The sequence below is a fragment of the Pseudophryne corroboree genome, chromosome 1 (assembly GCF_028390025.1).
Source record: "Pseudophryne corroboree isolate aPseCor3 chromosome 1, aPseCor3.hap2, whole genome shotgun sequence".
Classification (NCBI taxonomy): domain Eukaryota; kingdom Metazoa; phylum Chordata; class Amphibia; order Anura; family Myobatrachidae; genus Pseudophryne; species Pseudophryne corroboree.
In genome coordinates, this window is record NC_086444.1 from 1,227,229,260 (window position 1) to 1,227,248,682 (window position 19,423).

General features: G+C 49.5%; 1 protein-coding gene across 1 annotated transcript in view; it reads left to right on the forward strand.

The window, feature by feature from the left end:
* Positions 1–19,423, forward strand: part of FBXO41 (F-box protein 41) — a 209,458-nt gene that overhangs the window by 164,071 nt on the left and 25,964 nt on the right. Inside the window, exons 3-5 of the mRNA XM_063925379.1 lie at positions 3,034–4,008; positions 10,567–10,792; positions 12,428–12,510. Of these exons, the coding sequence (XP_063781449.1) occupies positions 3,275–4,008; positions 10,567–10,792; positions 12,428–12,510 (1,043 nt within the window). The 5' untranslated portion in view covers positions 3,034–3,274. The remainder of the gene's footprint in view (positions 1–3,033; positions 4,009–10,566; positions 10,793–12,427; positions 12,511–19,423) is intronic.

Sequence of the window (19,423 nt, forward strand, 5' to 3'; positions counted from 1 at the left end):
TTCCCCAGCTTGCATTGCAGTGAAATAATAATTAGATTTCCTTTCACCATGTGTAATTGATCCAATACAGGATAAACGAAGGTGTTCCCAGGACAGCGATTTATTAGATCCCGCCCCCCTCCCTCCGGCCCTGGACACCCATTTGGATTGCTCTCATGCATTATGACATTAAGGGCAATAGTCTCAGTAGAGGCACTGGAGGCGCCCTAATTACTCAGCCAGTCCTGTAATACGCACCCTACCTGCAGCGACTGCGTGAAGGGAGAGACTGCCGTACCTGGAAGGCCTCACTATTCGCCAGGCACATGCATGCTCTCTGGGCTCGTTGCCTGCTGGCAGAAAGAGGGCACAGAGACGCCAGGAGCTTATAAACGTGACCTCAGAGTAATGTAACGATTGATTGCTTGCTGTACAATGAGGGGTCCTCTGCTCTGGGGATTGTATAACACTGGATGGGCCACATATCATACAGCTGACTATATATATTGTAATGAGCCAGTTACCCATTAATATATAAAGGCTCGCTGAGCTGCCTGCCTGGCGTGACTGACGTGTTGCCACCTCGGGTACGGTGCTTAGGAGAGCGAAGCTTTATATTAATCCTGCATCAGTGCGGGCAGGACGCAAACCATATCCTGAGTGACAGGAGCGTTATCTCCTATTTACCATAAATCCACTCTATATATTGATGGGTCTTCACTCATTAGGTGATCAGCGGCGCTGTGTCCAGCCTGACTGAGAGGAATTATCCCTCCGTTCTTTGCTGATGGGAGTTCTAGCGGGAGAGGCAGCAGGAATTTGCTACGAAGTTAACCATTTGGTGCGCGATCTCTAAGGGATCTATGTACTAAGCCTCGGGGAGAGATAAAATGTAGAGATATAATCGATCAGCCAATCAGCTCCTAACTGTCATTTTCAAACACAAGGGCGGGATGTACTAACGTGAAAATGCGGTAAAACCCCTGTTTTGGGGGTTTTGTACAGCATTATTCGTATGTACTTATATCCGTCCTCTGGGTCTCCGCCATGCAGGGTAACGCCAGGTTTTGCTGTCATTGCCCTGTAGAAGACTACGGTGCGTCTTCCACAATGCGACGTGGAGAGGGTTCCGTCACGGAGTTTACGCTTACACACAGTCTGTGTCACCCTTGTTAGGTCTCTCCAGAGGAGGACAGCAGGATAACCAGCGTGTGGCAGCCGCACCGATACAATAATGGTCTGATTCAGCGGCGGCTGCATGTGCGTCTTTTCTGCGACTTTATGCAAATGCAACTACAATGCCCTTTGCCCTGTGTACACCCGTGCGTATGACTGTGCCCTGGCTGAGACGCCTACTGCCCTAATACCGCCTGGTGCATCTTCAGACCACCATCGCTTGCACCATTGGAACTTGCAGCAGCCCTATGGCAGGTTCTCTGTCTGACTGCGGCAACCTATATGAACGGTGAGGCTCCTGTGCAGGCAAACACACTTTCGACAATTCTCCCGTTACACGCCCTTACGACGGACCATCCCTGTGCGCCTGAGTTTTTAGGGATTTTCGCACACATTTATTATTTGTTTTATTTATTTATTATTGCAGAAATAAATGCAGAAAAATTGCTCAACCTCGTGAACATGTACCTTGCGCGTGGCTGTGAATCAGGTTCATGTCTGTATGTATGTGCATACAGAGCCGGCCCTAGGCATAGGCAAACTAGGGCATTTGGCATGCCTAGGGGCACAAGCAGCTTCTGCTGATTAAAATGATATGCGGCATGCCTATATTCTGTGTGTGACTGTGGCTGTATCTGCACATGATATGCTACGTTACAGTGTATTCCTGGAAATCACTGTAACGTAGCATTTCGTATGCAGATACAGTCACAGTTGCGCACAGAATATAGGCATGTCACATATCATTTTAATCAGCAGAAGCTGCTTGTGCATCCTAGCCACATAGTAATGCAATAAAGGCGCCCGACATTGGCAGAGCTGCCAGCTTACTCACGCCAGGCATCTCCTGCTGCATAGCGTATTGAGGCAAGATGTATGAGGACACATCTGTATCCGAGCAAAGGCAGGTCACAGTGTTAGCGGCCATGTGAGTGCTGTGTGTGCGTGGGTTGGTTGTGCAATAGTGTTCGACATATGTGTATAGGGTATTATGTGTGTCATGTGTATAAATGCATTAATAATGTGCGGATATGTGTAAGGGGCACTATGTGTGTCATTATGTGTATAAGGGCACAAATAATGTGTGGCATATGTGTAAGGGACATTATGTGTGTCATTATGTGTATAAGGGCATTAATTATTTGCGGCATATGTGAATGGGACATTATGTGTGTCATTATGTGTATAAGGGCATTAATTATTTGCGGCATATGTGAATGGGACATTATGTGTATAAGGTAAGGGCATTAATAAAGGTTAGCATAATGTGTAAGGCACATTATGTTTATAAGGACATTTATAATGTGTGTCATATGTGTAAGGGGCATTACTGTGTGGTATTATGTGGATAAATGCATTACTAATGTTTCGCATTATGTGTATAAGGTGCTCTACTATGTGCTGTAACGTATAGAGGAGTAACATATATTAGGTAAAGTGGTACTACGGTGTGATGTAACGTGAATAAGGCACACTATCACGTGATAAAATGTGAATAAAGTTGCACTACTGTGTGACGTAATTTGATTTGGGGGTACTATTTCCCAGCAAGAACACACCCCATTTTGGGTTGTGTGCCGAATGTGTGCACTGTTCCTATTTAAAATATAGGGGGTAGGAGCATCAAAAATGAGGACTGCTATGGGTGAGGGGTGATGGTGCTGGGAAAGGGGTGCAGGGTCCGAGGTAGAACTAGCGGCGGTGCTAGGGGGCACCAGCCAAAATCTTACCTAGGGCATCATATTGGTTAGGGCCAGCTCTGTGTGCATAGATATATAATAAGGTTATAGTATATGTATGAGTATTGCATGTATAAATGTCATTGACATTGCATTGGACCACGTCTTATTTCCTTCCTGTCTCTCCCTCTCTCCACAGGCTACCGGTCCTCTGGAAGAACCCATCACACACGCAGTCTGACTTGGCAACACCTGGAGATCTGTGCAGCAACGTTCCCCGGTCTTCCGGAAACAGAAATGATCCCATGTATGCACAAGCTGCCCAAGTCCTGTTTACCCCGCAGTTCTGACCCATCCAGAGTCCCAGGCATACCATGACCCCCAGCACTTTCCCGCTCTCTCTAGGGCTGACGGACAGACGCCGACTCATGAGCTAAGGGATGGCCTCTTTGGACCTGCCTTATCGTTGCCCAAGGTGCGGTGAGCACAAGCGATTCAGGAGTCTGTCCTCTCTGAGGGCCCACCTGGAATACAACCACACCTATGAGACACTCTATGTCTTATCCAAAACCAATAGCATTTGTGATGCCACGGTCTTCCCCTTGACCAGTGAGGACGCTTTGATAACCTCGGCCCACCATAGGGACGTCTTTGAGAGCACATCTTTCCAGGGCAAAGAACAGAGGTTCACGCGGGACCTAGTCCCAGCTGAAGATCCCAGCCCAGCATCTTCCCGTTACACCCAGGACGTGGAGATTCCTCTCGGTGAGATCTTTACCAAGACAACCATGACCTCTCACTCCACACCACCGGCTGCGGTAGCCGCAGCAGCCGCAGCATCTGCAGCCGTGGACGCCGCCTACGAGGAGGGGCTGGCCAGGCTGAAGGTGAGGGCGTTTGAGAAGCTGGAAGTGGACAAGCGGCTGGAGAAGCTGACCGAGGAGGTAGAGCAGAAGATCGCCACCCAAGTTGGCAGGCTGCAGGTGGAATTGGAGAGAAAGAGTACAGAGCTGGAGAAGGCCAAGCAGGAGAGCGTCCGACTGGGTATGGAGAAGCAGGAGCTGGAGGACAGGGCCTCGGAGCTGACCCGGCAGGTGGACGTCAGTGTGGAGATGTTGGCCTCGCTGAAACAGGACCTGGTGCAGAAGGAACAGGAGCTGACCAAGAAGCAGCAGTAAGTCTATTAGTCTTACAGATAAGTCTTCACGTCTTGGTGTCCGAAATGTTCTTGCCCTGTTCCATGTCCTTGTTGTGGCACTGACAGAACCTCTACTGCAGGGTTCTCAATCAGTGATGGGTCCAGAACTGTCCGCTTACCCCTCTGAGGAGATGATGTGCAGGTTATTACGGCAGCTTTGTGACATAACAAACATACAGTCAGTGTGCATACTGCAGTATACTCAGTGCACAGTGCAGAGTGCCTGTACACTAACACAGGGGCTATTGTACTCACACGGGAATGGTGTCTCTCCAGGAGCGGTGGTGCCAGTCACTGAGTGTAAGCTCTGAGACAATGCTGTGCTCTGTGCATATACAGTATACTGTATATACTGTGTATCAGCTCGTTGTGTGCACCGCAGCAGCGGCCACACTGCGTCTCATGAATGATACAAGCGGCCTTACCCTTTGTTGGGAATAGTAAAACTATAATATGCAAATACTCCTCTCTCAAAAAAGATATATACACCCTTAGTGGACAACAGCTTGTGAAAGCATGTAGTAAAGCTTGGAGAGAGATAAAGTGGATGGAGATAAAGTACCAGCCCATCAGTCAATTTTGACTATCTAGTACAAAGTATAGCCAAAATCGCACATAGCCAAAATCACACATAGCCAAAATCGCACATAGCCAAAATCACACATAGTCAAAATCACACATAGCCAAAATCACACATAGCCAAAATCGCACATAGCCAAAATCACACATAGCCAAAATCGCACATAGCCAAAATCACACATAGCCAAAATCGCACATAGCCAAAATCACACATAGTCAAAATCACACATAGCCAAAATCGCACATAGTCAAAATCACACATAGCCAAAATCACACATAGCCAAAATCGCACATAGTCAAAATCACACATAGCCAAAATCGCACATAGTCAAAATCACACATAGTCAAAATCGCACATAGTCAAAATCACACATAGTCAAAATCACACATAGCCAAAATCGCACATAGTCAAAATCACACATAGCCAAAATCGCACATAGCCAAAATCGCAGTCAAAATCGCACATAGCCAAAATCGCACATAGTCAAAATCACACATAGCCAAAATCGCACACATAGCCAAAATCGCACAGTCAAAATCGCACATAGCCAAAATCGCACAGTCAAAATTGTACATAGCCAAAATCGCATAGTCAAAATCACACATAGTCAAAATCACAGTCAGTCGCACATAGCCAAAATTGCACAGTCAAAATTGCACATAGCCAAAATTGCAACATAGTCAAAATCGCACATAGCCAAAATCAGTCAAAATCGCACATAGCCAAAATCGCACAGTCAAAATCGCACATAGCCAAAATCGCAAGCACACATAGTCAAAATCGCACATAGCCAAAATCGCACATAGCCAAAATCGCACATAGCCAAAATCACACATAGCCAAAATCGCACATAGTCAAAATCACACATAGCCAAAATCGCACATAGCCAAAATCACACATAGCCAAAATCGCACATAGCCAAAATCGCAGTCAAAATCGCACATAGCCAAAATCGCACATAGTCAAAATCACACATAGCCAAAATCGCACACATAGCCAAAATCGCACAGTCAAAATCGCACATAGCCAAAATCGCACAGTCAAAATTGTACATAGCCAAAATCGCATAGTCAAAATCACACATAGTCAAAATCACAGTCAGTCGCACATAGCCAAAATCGCACAGTCAAAATTGCACATAGCCAAAATTGCAACATAGTCAAAATCGCACATAGCCAAAATCACACAGTCAAAATCGCACATAGCCAAAATCGCAGTCAAAATCATACATAGCCAAAATCGCAAGCACACAGTCAAAATCGCACATAGCCAAAATCACACATAGTCAAAATCACACATAGTCAAAATCGCACATAGCTAAAATCACACATACTGTAGTCAAAATCGCAAGCACGCATAGTCAAAATCGCACATAGCTAAAATCGCACATAGTCAAAATGGCACATAGCCAAAATCACACATAGTCAAAATCGCAAGCACACATAGCCAAAATCGCACATAGTCAAAATGACACATAGCCAAAATTGCACATAGTTAAAATCGCATATAGTTGGTCATTCCGAGTTGATCGCTAGCTGCTTTCGGTCGCAGCACACTGATCAGGCAAAAAAACGGCACTTCTGCGCATGTGCAAGGGGCGCAATGCGCACACGCGCAGCGTACTTTCACAAAAGCCGATGCAGTTTGACACAAGGTCTAGCGACGCTTTTCAGTCGCACTGCTGGCCGCAGAGTGATTGACAGGAAGTGCGTGTTTCTGGGAGGTAACTGACCGTTTTTGGGGAGTGTGTGGAAAAACGCAGGCGTGCCTGGGGTAACGCAGGTGTGGCTGGCCGAACGCAGGGCGTGTTCGTGACGTCAAAACAGGAACTAAATAGTCTGAAGTGATCGCAATCTAGGAGTAGGTCTGGAGCTACTCAGAAACTGCATGGAAATATTTTGGAGCAGTTCTGCTAAGCTAAGATACACTCCCAGAGGGCGGCGGCCTAGCGTTTGCATGGCTGCTAAAAGCAGCTAGCGAGCGAACAACTCGGAATGAGGGTCATAGTTAAAATCGCACATAGCCAAAATTACGTAGTCAAAATGGCACATAAGTCAATATCTCAGCGTGTGTACACACCATTAGTCTACACAGGAATGGAAGCCAATCTTATGACATGGATGCAGTTAATATACCACCTGTGAGGATCCCGGCGTTCAGGATACCGTTGCCAGAATCCCAACAGCTGTGGAAATGCCGGTGGTCGGAATCCGGACTGCAGCCCGGTATTCACACTCGGGTGGTAGGCCCAGAGCGTGGAGAGCGCGGCAATCTCCAGTATGTACACCCTCTCAGGCAGCGGTCTGTGTGTGCGCCGCGGCGCGCATGTGTTATTTCATAATCTCCCTCACATGTTTTTTTCAAAAGTAGGCAGTATGGTAAAAACGTGTACAGGATGGTGTCAGGATCCCGGCAGTGAGAATACCGACAGCCGCATGCCGACACTAACTCTGTAAGTATACTAGCCTTAGGGGTCTATTTACTAAGCCTTGGATGGAGATAAAGTACCAGCCAATCAGCTCCTATCTGTCATGTCACAGGCTGTGTTTGAAAAATGACACTTGGGAGCTGATTGGCTGGTACTTTATCTCCATCCAAGGCTTAGTAAATAGACCCCAATCCCTAACCCCCTTGCTGGACAGCACTGCCACTAAATGGTTAACAGCCGCCAGACGTCTCTGTTCCCACCTGAAGCGCGTGCGACTTCACCTGATCTGCGTGACGCAGATGACGCGGAGGTGCTAATTCTCTCACCCCACCGGCGAGCTATAATTATACAGCGAGACATGGAGCAGGCCAGATGTTACAGCGCTCTGCTGCTGTCTAAGAACCGTCTTCCCTGGAGAGAGCGCAGTAGCCGTCTGACGGGGCCGCTCCGCTCCTCAGCTACAGTAGGTGTAGGGGCTGCAGACATTTCCCGTGGGTCTGTGCTGCTGATGCTTCATGTTAGACGGGTGAGTTGCTGGTACTTGTAGTGCTTCGTTATCAGCTGCCGTGGTGTTAGCCTGGCTGCTGTATGCCATGGCCTGCGGACAATGTACTGTTACCAGCATCCCCGTCACCGCATACATCTCTGTGACTGTGGGGAGATGTATCAAAGCTGGGAGAGAGATAAACTACCAACTGGCTATGTACTAAGCCATGGAGAGAGATAAAGTGCTCCTGCCATTTTTCAAACACAGCCTGTAACATAGCAGTTAGCAGCTGATTGGCTGGTACTTTACCTCTCTCCACTTTATCACTCTCCAAAGCTTAGTACATAGACCCCACAGCCTGTAACATGGCAGTTAGGAGCTGATTGGCTGGTACTTTATCTCTCCACTTTATCACTCTCCAAAGCTTAGTACATAGACCCCACAGCCTGTAACATGGCAGTTTGGAGCTGGTTGGCTGGTACTTTATCTCTCTCCAGTGCTTAGTACATAGACCCCACAGCCTGTAACCTGACAGGAGCTGGTTGGCTGGTACTTTATCTCTCTCCAATGCTTAGTACATAGACCCCACAGCCTGTAACATGGCAGTCAGGAGCTGGTTGGCTGGTACTTTATCTCTCTCCAATGCTTAGTAAATAGACCCCACAGCCTGTAACATGGCAGTCAGGAGCTGGTTGGCTGGTACTTTATCTCTCTCCAATGCTTAGTAAATAGACCTCATATCACTAGAACCCTGTGTTGTCTTAGCAGCTTGTTACATGTTGCCTGGTCTAGTCTCTACCTATTGAGGCGGCGGCCTCGGTTAGTACCATGGTAAGCCTGAGGTAGGTGGGCGGATGGTCCTCACAGCGCATGTAAATAACATGACTGGCAGAGAGGACGCTGGGTACATGTAGTATGTATGAGCACTTACGTGTGAGCAGTACTGTATACTGCAGGTCGGGTTACTGGCTATAGAGCAGCAGCCGCTGGTGACAGGTGTCCCCCGTCTCTCTGCCTCATGTCACAGGCACCCCTCTTATTCCCATTCTGCTTACTGCTGCTGCTACTGTCACACGTGGTGCAGCCTATAGAGAGGATTCAGCCTAAATACAGGCAGAGGAATGGCTGTTCCAGAGATCAGGTCTGCCATGCTGAGGGGCAGCTGCCACCATCATGTCATTCGGTCCCCAGCAGATCCAGAAATTCCCAGATTACAGAGAACCCCGCCATGTGTGAGGCCATGAGCTGCTGCAGCAATGGTGACATCTACTGGGTGTCATCGGTACTACATGCACGCTGCATAGTCACTGTGTGCTCTGCCCTCAGCTATGTACCTGGATTCCTTATTAATGCATATAATAATAATAATAATAATAATAACATTTATTATTATTCTGCTAGAGAAACAATGGAAAGACACGTGGCTCCGTTCTATAAGTAACCCCTCAGGTGTCCAGCCTCTGAGCCATCGCACACACCTCCACCATGCACACGGCAGCCCCCCAGCCATACTGCAGCCCCTCGGTTCATGCTGACAGGTGCACCTGACGCCCCTCCTTGCTTATTGGGTTCTACGCTATAAGTAGAACATGTTGTGGATTCACCTGTGGTTCCGCTTTTTGGGTCGGGTTGCGCTTTGAGCCTATTTGCGGAACACATCCCGCGTGGTTCCGCACTGCGCATGCTCTGCTACTTAGCGCAGGCGAGTACAGGTGTCGCAGACTTGTATACATTTCAGTCGCGTCTAATCGTCATTCAATATTTACGTCATATCCCCCAAAACACCTGTGTCTCATGGGATACCCACGATACCCCCCCCGACTCCAACCACGCCAGCGTGTTGGTGACGAGACAGACCATATAGAATTATTATATAGATATATACATATATTCCTCCCAAACAGCGTATGGATATTTTTGGGTAATAACTAATAATAGTGCTTTATTCTAACATCTGATGCACAGTGTGTAATACAGAGTACAGCGGCTTCCAGCAGCCTTGTGTGTGTGTGTCCCTCTGTGGTTCACTGGGCCTAGGACACAAAACTTATCCTCTTTTTCCATATGAAGCTATGTCAGGAAAATGGGCAAATAAGCCCCTCTCCCACCCCAAACACCTCCGTGTCTGGTGCTTTGTTAATTATTACATTAGGCGATTAATTGTGCTCTTCGCTCAGTGACGATTTAAATAAACTAAACGCTGGCTCCTTTGTTTTGAGAAGAAACGCCAGGACCCGCGTTCCTTTGTTCTCGTCGCTCCCCCCGGCTGGTGTCCCCATCCATTCCTCCATGTGGAATGTGGCTGGAGAGCAGTCGTAGATGGAAAGTGGCCTTGCTCTGTGTGACTCCGAGTGGCTCCATTCAGCCAGGATTCCGGCTCATTATGTAGGAATAAAATAAAGACTTAGCGAAAAGGTGAGGCCGCACTTCCCGCTGTTCTGCATTGTAGAGGCGCTGTAAATGGGTTTATAAATAAACACGCAACACCGAACTATTATGGGAAACATGATAAAGTGTTAACTCCTTATTGTCACATCAGCGGCGGAGACATAGATGAGAAATGCTGTATGTGGCAGCCTGGGCCCGCCGCTTCCAGACGCCCCCTGGTCAGGGACCAGTTAGGTTCTCTTAGTGGAGCTATGGGTATTACTGGGATTAAAGTTTGGCCCAAGCTTGGGCCTGATTCTGAGTCGGCTCAGTATCACGGTGTAAATAGCGGGTTTTAGCAAACTGCGTCTGCGCAGGAGCGAAGTGATGCATACTGCGCATCTCTCTGCGTGTCCCCAGCAGTGAGAGTAGACGCCATGCAGACACACAGTAACTGGCATGGTGAGCGTCAGACGTACCTCTGTATTATCTACTGACCGGTCCGGGTACCATCTGTGTGGAGTTTGCATGTCCCCCCATGTTTGCATAGGCTAATGTTGGTGTGCGTGGACTGTAAGCTCTGCTGGGGAAGGGGCTGGTGTGCATGATAGACTTTCTCTGTACTGCGCTGTGTAATATGTTGGTGCTATATACATCTATTCTGTCCTGCAGGGAAGTGGTGGAGATTGACTTATTCCTGAAGGAGACAGCGAGCCGAGAAGCCAACGCCAAGGTGCGCCTGCAGCAGTTCATCGAGGAGCTCCTGGACCGCGCGGACAGGGCTGAGAAACAGCTGCAGATCATCAGCAGCTGCGGATCTACCCCCAACGGGAGCCTGGGGAGGTGCAGCGTCCCCGGGTACAAGGTGCAGGAGAACCGGATACAGGGGCCCCGACAGGTACCTATGGCTACACACATACTGTACACAAACAGTGACATATATACATATGTGCACTCAAGGCAAATACATCTCTATGTCTCTGTTTCCTTTCTCCACTTTGCCTTTATATCTTGTCTTACAGACCGGCCATCAGTCTCACTAAACAAAGCTACTTTATACTTCTTCTTCCAAACCCCATCGCCTCTCTGCCACCTTCCAAAACCCTTATCTGACCACCCCCTCCTTCCCCCCACTCCTCCATTACAGCACTTGACTTTGCTGCCTGCTTTACAGTCAAAATTGTCACCTTCTCCAAAGAGATTTCCACCTGCTAGACCCCGCGCACTTTACACACAACCGCCTTCTGTCCTACCCCACGCGTTTCTCTGGGGACATGGTCCATTCTCTCCTGTCATTGTCCGTTCCCCCGTCTCTCATCCCCTCTGACCTTCTGTGCCAGTACAAGCCTGCACCTAGCCCACCTATCCAGCTTGTCCCTCTGCACTGAGATCTCACCCTCTGAGCACAGTCTTGTACTATCAGTCCTCTTCCTCCAGCCACAACCCAAATTCTCCCCTCCCACTCACCTCCACAATACTTTATCTATAGCCACGTCACAATCTGTAGCCACCTCACAATCTGTAGCCACCTCACAATCTGTAGTCACCCCACAATCTGTAGCCACCTCACAATCTGCAGCCACCTCACAATCTGTAGCCACCTCACAATCTGTAGCCACCTCACAATCTGTAGCCACCTCACAATCTGCAGCCACCTCACAATCTGTAGCCACCTCACAATCTGTAGCCACCTCACAATCTATAGCCATCTCACAATCTGTAGCCGCCTCACAATCTGTAGTCACCCCACAATCTATAGCCACCTCACAATCTGTAGCCACGTCACAATCTGTAGGAACTATATGTAGCCACCTCACAATCTGTAGCCACTTCACAATCTATAGCCATGTCACAATCTCTAGCCACCTAACAATCTATAGAAACCTCACAATCTGTAGCCACCTCACAAACTGTAGCCGCCTCATAATCTACAGAAACCTCACAATCTGTAGCCACCTCACAATCTGTAGTCACCTCACACTCTGTAGCCACCTCACAATCTACAGAAACCTCACAATCTGTAGCCACCTCACAATCTGTAGTCACCTCACACTCTGTAGCCACCTCACAATCTACAGAAACCTCACAATCTGTAGCCACCTCATAATCTGTAGCCACCCCATAATCTGTAGCCATCTCACGATCTGTAGCCACCTCACAATCTATATAGAAACCTCACAATCTAAAGTCACCTCACAATCTCTAGCCGCCTCACAATCTGTAGCCACCTCACAATCTCTAGCCACCTCACAATCTATAGAAACCTCACAATCTGTAGCCACCTCACAATGTGTAGCCACCTCACAATCTATAGAAACCTCACAATCTGTAGCAACTATCTGTAGCCACCTCACAGTCACTTCCCAACCAGTCTCCAGTATGGATCCTGTCCTGGCCACTGCTCCGAGACTGCACTCACTAATGTCTGACTGCAGAGTTGCAGATGTCCAGTGTCTCCTGTACTATTTAGGAACAATCGGTATAATTATACAGCCGGTCAGTAATGACCTGTACCTTCGCTCTCTTCCTCTAGAGGGCAGACAGGCACCAGGGGTCCGGCTCAGCCACTCGTGGATCATACCCAGTGTCCAATCAGCGATCATCCTCCTGCATCGGGTAAGTTACCAGCTTTTCTGGCTTGCAGTCTTAGAAGTAAATGGCTAATTGGCCAACACATCCAAATGATCCAATATTATTTTTACATTTTATTTATAAGGCGCCACAAGTGGTTCGCAGCGCAGCACATACGGCACACATAGGAACAATACAGGGCTAACACGACATCACATTACAGTAACCAAAACAAAAATGGAGAACAAGTAATAATTAGCAACACAAACCTCAATGCACAATACAGCTGGGATGTTAGGTACAGTAAGCAAAGAACGAATCGGCCTACTACTAGGGACGGGCAGCCATTGGCTATGAGTGAGAGGAGATGAGGGTTAGACGGCCGCTGGGTAGGTGAGGGCTGTAGTTGATCTGTGAGAGAAGAGGACTGTGATAACACGAGGGAAGAGGGCCCTGCTCCAAGAAGCTTACAATCTGGGGGAAGAGGAGTGACATGAGGTTGGGAGGGGGCCTGGGGCAGGAAGTAAGCAGGGTAGAGATGGCCAAGGCAGGGGGTGGGGAGAACAACCCAGAGACATGGTTTTGAGGTGGACGGGTACGCTTTGATGAACAGGTGGGTTTTCAGTGTCCGTTTGAAGCTTTGCAAGGTCGGAGATAGTCTAATAGAGCGAGGAAGCTTGTTCCAGTGAATGGGGGCAGCGCAGGCAAAATCTTGGATTCGCACATGGGATGCAGTGATCAGGGAAGAGGAGAGGCAACAGAGAGTGGGCGGGGTGGGGTATGTAGGGTGATGAGGTTGGAGAGGTAGGGAGCAGAGAGTGGGCAGGGTGGGGTATGTAGGGTGATGAGGTTGGAGAGGTAGGTAGCAGAGAGTGGGCAGGGTGGGGTATGTAGGGTGATGAGGTTGGAGAGGTAGGGAGCAGAGAGTGGGCAGGGTGGGGTATGTAGGGTGATGAGGTTGGAGAGGTAGGGAGCAGAGAGTGGGCAGGGTGGGGTATGTAGGGTGATGAGGTTGGAGAGGTAGGGAGCAGAGAGTGGGCAGGGTGGGGTATGTAGGGTGATGAGGTTGGAGAGGTAGGGAGCAGAGAGTGGGCAGGGTGGGGTATGTAGGGTGATGAGGTTGGTGAGGTAGGGAGCAGAGAGTGGGCGTGGTGGGGTATGTAGGGTGATGAGGTTGGAGAGGTAGGGAGCAGAGAGTGGGCAGGGTGGGGTATGTAGGGTGATGAGGTTGGAGAGGTAGGGAGCAGAGAGTGGGCAGGGTGGGGTATGTAGGGTGATGAGGTTGGAGAGGTAGGGAGCAGAGAGTGGGCAGGGTGGGGTATGTAGGGTGATGAGGTTCGAGAGGTAGGGAGCAGAGAGTGGGCGGGGTGGAGTATGTAGGGTGATGAGGTTGGAGAGGTAGGGAGCAGAGAGTGGGCAGGGTGGGGTATGTAGGGTGATGAGGTTGGAGAGGTAGGGAGCAGAGAGTGGGCAGGGTGGGGTATGTAGGGTGATGAGGTTGGAGAGGTAGGGAGCAGAGAGTGGGCAGGGTGGGGTATGTAGGGTGATGAGGTTGGAGAGGTAGGGAGCAGAGAGTGGGCAGGGTGGGGTATGTAGGGTGATGAGGTTGGAGAGGTAGGGAGCAGAGAGTGGGCAGGGTGGGGTATGTAGGGTGATGAGGTTGGAGAGGTAGGGAGCAGAGAGTGGGCAGGGTGGGGTATGTAGGGTGATGAGGTTGGAGAGGTAGGGAGCAGAGTGGGCAGGGTGGGGTATGTAGGGTGATGAGGTTGGAGAGGTAGGGAGCAGAGAGTGGGCAGGGTGGGGTATGTAGGGTGATGAGGTTCGAGAGGTAGGGAGCAGAGAGTGGGCAGGGTGGGGTATGTAGGGTGATGAGGTTTGAGAGGTAGGGAGCAGAGAGTGGGCGGGGTGGAGTATGTAGGGTGATGAGGTTGGAGAGGTAGGGAGCAGAGGGTGGGCAGGGTGGGGTATGTAGGGTGATGAGGTTGGAGAGGTAGGGAGCAGAGAGTGGGCAGGGTGGGGTATGTAGGGTGATGAGGTTGGAGAGGTAGGGAGCAGAGAGTGGGCAGGGTGGGGTATGTAGGGTGATGAGGTTGGAGAGGTAGGGAGCAGAGAGTGGGCGGGGTGGGGTATGTAGGGTGATGAGGTTGGAGAGGTAGGGAGCAGAGAGTGGGCAGGGTGGGGTATGTAGGGTGATGAGGTTGGAGAGGTAGGGAGCAGAGAGTGGGCAGGGTGGGGTATGTAGGGTGATGAGGTTGGAGAGGTAGGGAGCAGAGAGTGGGCGGGGTGGGGTATGTAGGGTGATGAGGTTGGAGAGGTAGGGAGCAGAGAGTGGGCAGGGTGGGGTATGTAGGGTGATGAGGTTCGAGAGGTAGGGAGCAGAGAGTGGGCGGAGTGGAGTATGTAGGGTGAGGAGGTTGGAGAGGTAGGGAGCAGAGGGTGGGCAGGGTGGGGTATGTAGGGTGATGAGGTTGGAGAGGTAGGAAGCAGAGAGTGGGCAGGGTGGGGTATGTAGGGTGATGAGGTTGGAGAGGTAGGGAGCAGAGAGTGGGCAGGGTGGGGTATGTAGGGTGATGAGGTTGGAGAGGTAGGGAGCAGAGAGTGGGCAGGGTGGGGTATGTACGGTGATGAGGTTGGAGAGGTAGGGAGCAGAGAGTGGGCGGGGTGGGGTATGTAGGGTGATGAGGTTGGAGAGGTAGGGAGCAGAGAGTGGGCAGGGTGGGGTATGTAGGGTGATGAGGTTGGAGAGGTAGGGAGCAGAGAGTGGGCGGGGTGGGGTATGTAGGGTGATGAGGTTGGAGAGGTAGGGAGCAGAGAGTGGGCAGGGTGGGGTATGTAGGGTGATGAGGTTGGAGAGGTGGGGAGCAGTGGAGTTAGAGAGGGTCTTGTATGTGACGGTAAGGAGTGTGGAGAGGATTCTGTGGGGGAATGGGAGCCAGTGCAGGTATTGAGGAAGGGGAATGACAGATGTGGAGCAGCAGGAGATGAAGATAAGACTAGCTGTAGCATTGGGAACAGATTGGAGGGGAGCGGGATGGGGACGTGGGAGGCCGGTGAGGAGAATGTTGCAGTAGTCAAGCCGCGAGATGACCTGTGAATGGATAATAAGTTTGGTTGCATTCTGGGAGAGTAAGTACCTAATGAGAGTGAGGTTGCGTAGCTGGAACCATCAGTATTGAGCTAGAGATTGAACATCCTTTGTCACCCTCATCTGCGCTTTTACCAAGAGATCAGTGTAATATCACTTTTAGCAACACTGCTGTAGACAGCATCGTATTTGTAGTTCATACTAGAGGCTGAATTACACAGTGCCCACCTCTGCGTGGCTTATCCCCTTTTCTCAGTTGCAAATAGTTATTTTCTCAGTACAGGATAATTTGCGAGAAATCTTGGGCCTGCGACGATGGATGCGGGATGGCAATAGACTATCAATGATTAACAGTCTGCTGCCATTTTGTGGTGGGGAGGGATTGGTGATGGACGCCATTCTCCAGAAGTGGGACACTTTCGATCAGTAATACTGCAGGGGCATGACGCCCCCTGCTGCATTACCATATTACTGCTATCACTGCTGCTTTTATGTAAGTGTGACGCCCCCTACTGCCTTACCATATTAGTGCTATCGCTGCTGCTTCTATATAAGTGTGACACCCCCTGCTGCATTACCATATTAGTGCTATCACTGCTGCTTTTATGTAAGTGTGACACCCCCTGCTGCATTACCATATTAGTGCTATCACTGCTGCTTTTATGTAAGTGTGACACCCCCTGCTGCATTACCATATTAGTGCTATCACTGCTGCTTTTATGTAAGTGTGACACCCCCTGCTGCATTACCATATTAGTGCTATCACTGCTGCTTTTATGTAAGTGTGACGCCCCCTGCTGCATTACCATATTAGTGCTATCACTGCTGCTTCTATGTAAGCGTGACGCCCCCTGCTGCATTACCATATTAGTGCTATCACTGCTGCTTTTATGTAAGTGTGACACCCCCTGCTGCATTACCATATTAGTGCTATCACTGCTGCTTTTATGTAAGTGTGACACCCCCTGCTGCATTACCATTTCTCTATCGTCCTAAGTGGATGCTGGGGTTCCTGAAAGGACCATGGGGAATAGCGGCTCCGCAGGAGACAGGGCACAAAAAAGTAAAGCTTTACTAGGTCAGGTGGTGTGCACTGGCCCCTCCCCCTATGACCCTCCTCCAGACTCCAGTTAGATTTTGTGCCCGAACGAGAAGGGTGCAATCTAGGTGGCTCTCCTAAAGAGCTGCTTAGAGAAAGTTTAGTTTAGGTTTTTTTCTTTACAGTGAGTCCTGCTGGCAACAGGATCACTGCAACGTGGGACTTAGGGGGAAAGTAGTAAACTCACCTGCATGCAGAGTGGATTTGCTGCTTGGCTACTGGACACCATTAGCTCCAGAGGGATCGAACACAGGCCCAGCCGTGGAGTCCGGTCCCGGAGCCGCGCCGCCGACCCCCTTGCAGATGCTGAAGCGTGAAGAGGTCCGGAAACCGGCGGCTGAAGACTCCTCAGTCTTCATAAGGTAGCGCACAGCACTGCAGCTGTGCGCCATTTTCCTCTCAGCACACTTCACTGGGCAGTCACTGAGGGTGCAGAGCGCTGGGGGGGGGCGCTCTGAGAGGCAAATATAAACCTTATACAAGGCTAAAAATACCTCACATATAGCCCATAGGGGCTATATGGAGATATTTAACCCCTGCCTGACTGGAAAAATAGCGGGAGAAGAACCCGCCGAAAAAGGGGCGGGGCCTATCTCCTCAGCACACGGCGCCATTTTCTGTCACAGCTCCGCTGGTCAGAACGGCTCCCAGGTCTCTCCCCTGCACTGCACTACAGAAACAGGGTAAAACAGAGAGGGGGGGCACATTAATGGCTATATATATATATATTAAAGCAGCTATAAGGGAGCACTTAATATAAGGATATCCCTTGTATATATAGCGCTTTGTGGTGTGTGCTGGCAGACTCTCCCTCTGTCTCCCCAAAAGGGCTAGTGGGTCCTGTCTTCATTAGAGCATTCCCTGTGAGTTTGCGGTGTGTGTCGGTACGTGGTGTCGACATGTATGAGGACGATATTGGTGTGGAGGCGGAGCAATTGCCAAATATGCAGATGTCACCCCCCAGGGGGTCGACACCAGAATGGATGCCTTTATTTGTGGAATTACGTGATGGTTTATCTTCCCTTAAACAGTCAGTTGAGGACATGAGGCGGCCGGACAATCAATTAATGCCTGTACAGGCGCCTCAAACACCGTCAGGGGCTGTAAAACGCCCTTTGCCTCAGTCGGTCGACACAGACCCAGACACGGGCACTGATTCCAGTGACGACGGTAGAAATTCAAACGTATTTTCCAGTAGGGCCACACGTTATATGATTTTGGCAATGAAGGAGACGTTACATTTAGCTGATACTACAGATACCGTAAAACAGGGTATTATGTATGGTGTGAAAAAAACTACAAACAGTTTTTCCTGAATCAGAAGAATTAAATGACGTGTGTGATGAAGCGTGGGTTGCTCCTGATAAAAAGTTGATAATTTCAAAAAAGTTATTGGCATTATACCCTTTCCCGCCAGAGGTTAGGGCGCGCTGGGAAACACCCCCTAAGGTGGACAAGGCGCTCACACGCTTATCCAAACAAGTGGCGTTACCCTCTCCTGAGACGGCCGCACTTAAGGATCCATCAGATAGAAAGATGGAAGTTATTCAAAAGAATATATACACACATGCAGGTGTTATACTACGACCAGCTATAGCAACTGCCTGGATGTGCAGTGCTGGAGTAGTTTGGTCAGAATCCCTGATTGAAAATATTGATACCCTAGATAGGGACAATGTTTTACTGTCGTTAGAACAAATAAAGGATGCATTTATCTATATGCGTGATGCACAGAGGGATATTTGCACACTGGCATCTCGGATGAGTGCTATGTCCATTTCAGCCAGAAGAGCCTTATGGACACGACAGTGGACAGGCGATGCGGATTCAAAACGTCACATGGAGGTTTTGCCGTATAAAGGGGAGGAGTTATTTGGAGTTGGTCTATCAGACTTGGTGGCCACGGCTACTGCCGGGAAATCCACTTTTTTACCTCAAGTCACTCCCCAACAGAGAAAGGCACCGACCTTTCAACCGCAGCCTTTTCGCTCCTACAAAAATAAGAGAGCAAAGGGCTTGTCGTACCTGCCACGAGGCAGAGGAAGAGGGAAGAGACACCAACAGGCAGCTCCTTCCCAGGAACAGAAGCCCTCCCCGGCTCCTGCAAAAACCTCAGCATGACGCTGGGGCCTCTCAAGCGGACTCGGGGACAGTGGGGGGCCGTCTCAAAAATTACAGCGCGCAGTGGGCTCACTCGCAGGTAGACCCCTGGATCCTGCAGATAATATCTCAGGGGTACAGGTTGGAATTAGAGACGGATCCTCCTCATCGTTTCCTGAAGTCTGCCTTACCAACCGTCTCTTCCGAAAGGGAGAGGGTGTTGGAAGCCATTCACAAGCTGTACGCTCAGCAGGTGATAGTCAAAGTACCCCTATTACAACAAGGAAAGGGGTATTATTCCACTCTATTTGTGGTACCGAAGCCGGATGGCTCGGTAAGGCCTATTCTAAATCTGAAGTCCTTGAACCTCTACATAAAAAAGTTCAAGTTCAAGATGGAGTCACTCAGAGCAGTGATAGCGAACCTGGAAGAAGGGGACTTTATGGTATCCTTGGACATCAAGGATGCGTATCTACACGTTCCGATTTACCCCGCACACCAGGGGTACCTCAGGTTCATTGTTCAAAACTGTCACTATCAGTTTCAGACGCTGCCGTTCGGATTGTCCACGGCGCCTCGGGTCTTTACCAAGGTAATGGCCGAGATGATGATTCTTCTTCGAAGAAAAGGCGTATTAGTTATCCCATACTTGGACGATCTCCTAATAAGGGCAA